Source organism: Chelmon rostratus, chromosome 7 (assembly GCF_017976325.1).
Source record: "Chelmon rostratus isolate fCheRos1 chromosome 7, fCheRos1.pri, whole genome shotgun sequence".
In the NCBI taxonomy this organism is placed as follows: domain Eukaryota; kingdom Metazoa; phylum Chordata; class Actinopteri; order Chaetodontiformes; family Chaetodontidae; genus Chelmon; species Chelmon rostratus.
In genome coordinates this window covers 6,567,075-6,574,060 of record NC_055664.1, presented here as the reverse complement: position 1 = coordinate 6,574,060, position 6,986 = coordinate 6,567,075, and the positions used below count along the sequence as shown (strand labels likewise).

At 43.5% G+C, this 6,986-nt stretch overlaps 1 protein-coding gene across 1 annotated transcript; it reads left to right on the top strand.

The window, feature by feature from the left end:
• The first annotated feature begins 1,313 nt into the window (after nt 1-1,313).
• LOC121608961 (homeobox protein otx5-like) lies at nt 1,314-6,293 on the top strand. The gene is made up of 3 exons (XM_041940416.1): nt 1,314-2,065; nt 3,365-3,516; nt 3,741-6,293. The coding sequence occupies exons 1-3, from the start codon at nt 1,966-1,968 to the stop codon at nt 4,377-4,379; spliced, it is 891 nt and encodes a 296-aa protein (XP_041796350.1). The 5' UTR covers nt 1,314-1,965; the 3' UTR covers nt 4,380-6,293.
• The last annotated feature ends 693 nt before the right edge of the window (nt 6,294-6,986 follow it).

Here is a 6,986-nt window from a genome sequence, read left to right as displayed (position 1 = left end):
TCAATTAACAAGCGCAGAGAATCGGCTTTGGACACTGTGAAATTGTCTCGCCGCGGAGGATGGCACAGGCCAGGCGAGACCAGGGAGCGGAGACACGACTCTGTGTGGAAAGAGTCCGACCAAGAGGGGCAGAGAAGACCGAGGCCTCCTCTGGAATAATCTGCAGAAATCAAATAGAACGAAATTATCTTTAATCATACAGATATCCTCAGCGCAGTGGAAATATGTATACTTCTATAGAGCCGTAAGCCTAAAATATCTTTAAAGCCCCTCAGAAAGTGTATTACAAATAAAACCGAACGTGTCAGTTCTGCTATTTAACATTTTATTTGCGTGGACTATTGGCCTACCTACCTCATATAAAGTAGGCCAACTATTACTTTATGTTTACCCGTTGAATATATTATGCTATCAAATAACCGACCTCTATTAGAAATTTACATAAAGAACAAATCTCCCAATCAATTATGTAAATCAACCACTCACGATACAACGTGCAACATTGTATTATTATTATTATTATTGTTATTGTTATTGTTATTGTTATTGTTATTGTTATTAATATTAATATTATTATTATTGACTGTGGTGAATGGATGGATGAATGTTCGGAGGGAGCATGTTGGGGATCAGAAGGGGATTTAATAGCAGAACAACGCGGTCTTTGTGCTGCTTTTAATCCGGCCTGTACCCCCTTCTCCGCCTCTCTGTTGCTCGACCCTCAGGCAGGCCAGGGCCGCCCAATTATTTCAGGAGGCTAATTTCGAAAATTGTTTACACAATAAAACCTGGAAAAGGCTCGAAAAGACCAAGATGGTTATCGGGGTTCCCTTAAACCAGACATGAATACGGCCTGTCATTCACCGTAGATGTATGAACTAAACTTACCAAGTGCCTTTATGAACGCGAGCAGAATTCAGTTCTGCCTTCTTTTTTTTTTATTATTATTTTTTATTAATTGTACGCTCCGTAGACAACAGGTGTCAGTAAAAGCCAAAATTTGCCTCATAGCCTGAACGTTTCAACAGATTTTAATAAACTCTACTCTATTAGAGTTGTATTCTTGTGTCAGATCATCGTCTCAAACACGGGCCCAACATGAATACATAATAACAGTATATGTGCGCGCGCGCGTTGTGCGCGCGACCAAGTCAGGCAGAGAGAGAGAGAGAGAGAGAGAGAGAGAGAGAGAGAGAGAGAGGGAGGGAGGGAGGGAGGGACGGCTCTGGGTGTCTACTTGGGTAAGAAGTTACTTCTAATTAGCCAGCCTCTTCTTGCTCGCCTCACTTGTCCACTCTGCAGATCCAGATCCTCTCCTCAGGGACCAGGTACCGTCAGGGGCCCCTACACGTTTCCGCGCCCATCAGACCGCAGACGGCCGAACTAGTTGTGGAACTTCTGCTTTTGGTACCTTTCACCTGGCGACGTCGATGCGCACCGCAATTACGCACGACTTTAATGGACAAACTGCGTCACAGCACTTGTGCAGATTAGTTAGCCTTTACTAGTTTTTGAATTGGTGTCTTAATTTTTGGTCTTGGGTTCGGACTTAGTTGTTGTTGTCATTCTTGTCTGGATAGAGGAAGCATAAAATATCCGCCCGGTTCCTACAATAGATGTGTTTTTACGCGTCTGGTTAACACAGGTGTGAAGGCGCACCGCCGTTACTTTTACAGGTAGAACCGCAGGTGTCTGGTTCCACGGCACTGAGCCAGAGCTGTAAACAAAGATAACAAAGAAGAAGGCCAGCAAGGAGAAATCAAAAACAACAACTTAGTGACAAACAACCCAGGGTACGAGAAAAACAGAGAGGGAGGGAGTGACAGAAAAAAACGAGAGAGAGAGAGAGAAAGAGAGAGAGATAGAGACACCCCCTGGAGACTAGCTAGGAGACCCGGCCCCCGGTCTGAGAGAAGGAGAGAGAGAGTAAGGGAGTGAGGGAGTGTTTTAAAGCCGGCAGGAGGCATGATGTCCTACATTAAGCAACCCCATTACGCCGTGAACGGGTTAACGCTGTCCGGCCCGGGCATGGATCTGCTCCACTCCGCCGCCGTTGGATACCCCAGTAAGTAATGACCTCTGACTTCTGTCTAGATGCTTTTTTACAATAATTTAAACCTGTCGTTTCAGTGCTGTGCTTTTTCATGTGACAAAAAGTTCATTTGGAAATTAGAAGAGAGAGAGAGAGGAAATTAGAGAAACTCCCGTTATATCTCTTGCGTAAAATGGTCAGTAAAAAAAAAAAAAAAAAAAAAAATCGTAAGTAATTTTCTTAAAACTGTAGCTGTAAGGTTAAGCTTTATGAGTATGAATAGATGTCTCTGATTCTTCAGCCATCACAACATGTGTTCACTTGACCTATAAGTTCAGCGGATTACAGAGTCAAAAAACAATAAAAATGTGTGTGAATAGAAACGCAGCCTGTTCTCACACATACTTAACATCAAACCAGACTCCAATCTGTTGCTCTTAACATGTAACCTATTTACCAAAGGATGCTCATTGTATTTTATTTTCAGCCATAATGTTTTCCATGAATGAACCCTTCTTATATTGTTCAGATGGCTACATGTCCTGCTCGGCAGCTGTCATCCTTGAGAAGAGAGTCTGAATGAAGTGATGCCGAGGTTTGGCACTGACGGCAGACGCTTGGCCTTCTTGTTGCAGATTAGAGTTTGAGTCACACTTTTTAAAATTCAGAATCAGTGCTTTGCCGTGACTTTCGTTTCGTAACTTTAAACATTTCGATTCAAACAGTCTCAGTTACGAAAGATAAAACCAAGCGACCTGTTACATGATTTTATTCGATCCAATTAAAAACACCACCAGTTTGACACGAGATTCCAATATGCTCCGACTAGATAATGGTATACATTTGCTAAACTTCATCCGGTATTTTGAACAACAATGTTCTGTAAAATAATATTTACGTGTATATCGACGTAAAGTTTCTAAAATGTAAAATGAAGAACGGCGTTTATTATTTGCGAATTCAAGAGAAGGAAGTCAAATAATTTACTCTATCCATGCTCCTTTTTTCTGGATTTTCTTTATTAAAATAATACTCATTAATGGTTTTTAATAGCGTCCCTGGAATTTAGTGCCATTTCCAAACTATCGGCCTGTTGAATGGTGTTGAAATTCTCTAGGGTTTGTGTGTGCGTGTGCCTGTGCGCGCGTGCATGCGTGCGTGCACATATACACGGTCTTTACAACTGTAGGCCTTTCAGTAACGTCATTTTGGCGTATTTTTAAATACCAACATAATAAACCGATGCATATTCTACTAATACTACGCCTCCTCCTCCTCCTCCTACAAATAATAATATACAAATAATATAATTTTTTTTTTTTTTAATTTCAGGCACACCGCGTAAACAGCGTCGGGAGCGCACCACCTTCACGCGTGCACAGCTGGACATCCTGGAAGCTCTGTTTGCCAAAACCCGCTACCCAGACATCTTCATGAGGGAGGAGGTGGCCCTCAAGATCAACCTGCCCGAGTCTCGAGTCCAGGTACCACATTGCAAACCAGTATACAGTGTCTTGTTATCGTTTTAAATGTTTTAGTGTGAAATGTTTCAGTATGAAATGTTTTAGTATAAAGAGATAAATAAAACAGATGTCCTCACAATAGCAGTTTTTACGGTTTCAGTATTTATTAAAAGCATCTGATAATGAAGTTCTGATTTGATAATTAACTTCCCCTTCATCTCTGATGCATCCCTGTCATCCTACAGGTGTGGTTCAAGAACCGCCGTGCCAAGTGCCGCCAGCAGCAGCAGCAGAGCACAGGCCAGTCCAAACCACGGCCCCCCAAAAAGAAGGCATCCCCTGCTCGTGAGGCCAACGCAGAAGCCAGTGCCAACCCCACCAATGGACCCTACAGCCCTCCACCCCCTCCTCCTGGCACCGCCATCACCCCTAGCTCCAGCTCTGCTAGCGCCACGGTGTCCATCTGGAGCCCAGCCTCCATCTCCCCGCTGCCAGACCCCCTGTCTGCCTCCACCACCCCCTGCATGCAGCGCACCACCACCTACCCCATGACCTACACCCAGGCCCCAGCCTACAGCCAGAGCTATGCAGGCTCCTCCTCTTACTTCACTGGTCTGGACTGTAGCTCCTACCTGTCCCCCATGCACCCGCAGCTGTCGGGCACCGGAGGCGCTCTGAGCCCCATCACAGCCTCCTCGATGGGTGGGCCCCTCAGCCAGTCCCCTGCCTCGCTCTCCTCCCAGGGCTACACGGCCGCCTCGCTGGGCTTTGGAGCTGTCGACTGTCTAGACTACAAGGACCAATCTGCCTGGAAGCTCAATTTCAATGCCACTGACTGTCTGGACTACAAAGACCAGAACTCCTGGAAGTTCCAGGTCTTGTAAATAACAACAAGTGGGAGGTGGGGAGGGAAGGGGATCGAGGAACAAGTGAGAAATCCAAGTAGGGTGACTAACCCAAGTTTACTTTTTGTGTGTTTTAGAGGAAGGCAGAGACCTCGGGACACAGAAATCATTTAATCATATCAGCCGAAGAATAAATCAGCTGAAATAATGTCTTCATTTTTTCAAAACAATATGCGTGGAAGTGAACTGATCTGTTGAGGTTTGGCCTGTAACAAAGAGATAGCAGCAATGTTTCAAAGTGAGGTAGAAATCAGCCTTGAAATCAAGGAATGGCAATATCTGTACAATAAAATTAGTAAGAAAGAACAGAAAGAGCTTTAATTGTCCATCTCAGAGGAATAGAGGGGCGAAATTATTGTTTTTTAAATACAGTATAACTATATTAATGACAAGAGAATTCAGAGTCAATGTGCATAAAGAAACACTGAATGCATCCTTTTGATTTGAGACGCACTTTTGGTTTCTAGGCATTTTGTCCTTCTGATCTGTTTGATAGAGCTGAACTCAGCTGAACTCAGAAACTGTCTGACTGGCCTTCACTGAGACCACATTTGAAGCAGAGCTTATTTTTTAATTTGCCACAGCACAACAGTTCAGTGACCTACAAGTTTACTGCATAGACAGCCTTCAAGCCGACGTGTTGAAGCACCAGAAAGAGCAAGAGCTCGTCTTTACTTCTCCCTCCCGTTCTTTGTCTTGTATTTTCTGCGATGCGTTTCTTTTATGAAGCTGCTTTTTCATCAGCCAGCACACTCGAAATGTTTTTAGCCAAACTCAACTAACCCAAACAGACATCATAAGGAGTGTCTTTACATGGTGGCCACTAATCCAATAACATGTGAAAAATATTTAGCAGACAGAAGCTGATGATTCCCAGTAGCCTTGTGTGATACTGACCCTCTGCAGCCTGTGTGTGATACCAGCGGAGGGGGTAGAGTTGGTCACTGAAGTGACTGCAGTACAAACCTGTTGCCTTTGAGCATGGTTGAAATCATTAGCAGAATGGCTCGTACATTGTTAGTTTAATAGGATCATTTCCAGACCATTTGGGCAACAATGGTCTCATTGTGGCTATTGGCAGCCGAGTACTCCCCCCCGCCCCCACTCCATCTCACGGTTTTTGCATGAGGTTAGCGGATCTTTGAAGCAGTTCTTGAATCTACGAATGGCTTTATTATAAACTTGTTATCTGACAAACTGCTCCAGTGAGGTATTTGACAGGAGAGAAGACTGCACCAGAGAAAGGGAAGGGACTGGGCCGCCATGCGGCCCCCCTTTGCACAGAGAGTTTGGTGCCTCTCTCAACACCAGCCTGTAAAGATGTGATGGGTACCACTTTATGTGTTTGATGTATCGTTTGATTTTTTTTTTGTATTAGAATTAAACAATATTATGTTTCTTTAAAAAAAATTGTGAATGCGTTGAAGTAAAAATTGTGGTAATTTGTTTTGAAGTTGATATTATTATCAGTATTATTACTATCATTAATATTATGTCTTCAGCTGACATGGACATTGCTACTATTCATTTTTGTCGTTCTTTTGTAAATATTAAAACTTGAAAATGCAATCATGTCTGGTATCAGCAATGAGTTGTTACGCAGGCGCTCCACCCAACAGAATCTCTCTCTTAATTTCTAGAAAACTGCCAACTTTTTATTTTTTCTGTTTATATTTTTCTGGTTTCTGCTTCTTCTTCTTTTTTCAAACTCAGGGGTTTATCCAGTAAAAGTAGCAGTAATAGGATACAATGCTGTTCATGCTTCTTAATCATTTACTGTACTTTTATCTTTTGCTTTACTTTAATCTTCTCTGCTTATTTTTCTGACATGAATTATTTTGTATATTTCATTTGTCTCCTGTGTTCGACCAGTCTCACCACTACCATGCTAGATAGCTATGATGTTTCTGAGACATTAAACAACTTCATTAAAACTGATTGTGTTCTGTAAGTCACTGGGCTTGAGTGTTTTATGACTGAATGTTGGCTGTCAGTGTTGGGTCAAGGTAGCGCTACACCTTAATATCTCTTCCCTTCGAGGCTGCAATGGGAGAAAAAGGGAGTGCCGCACGTCCAGAGAGGGGAGATTGGGAATCGGTTTCTGGGAGCGTTCCACTAATCCATACAAGAGGTTGAGTGGGTATAAGGCAGAGATGAGAGGAACAGGGCAGAGAGGACAGAAACCAGATTAGAACTAACAATAATACTGAATCCCACCGCTCCCGCCAGCGCCAAACTGCAGCAGGAGAGACGGGCAGATTATTTTGAATTGCTGAATGTTTCTGTGTTGCGTCGGCCTGTAGGCCAGAGGGTCAGCACCACGGGGGTTGTGAGGAGTGCACTGGATGAAAGGTTTTGGCTCATGGAGCGTTGAGATGCTTGATATCTTGAAACAGGGCGGTGGGTCTTGAATCATAATGACACAACACGCCTGCGAGAAGAAAAATTACTCAACCCAACATGTAATACACACTGTTGTCAACTGGAGCTGGTGTTTTCAGCCAGGCTAGTGCTCTAGGGACGGCAATGCCAGTCTGTCTGAAATACCTACACGAATATTGGATGGATCGTTGCACAGTCAATCGT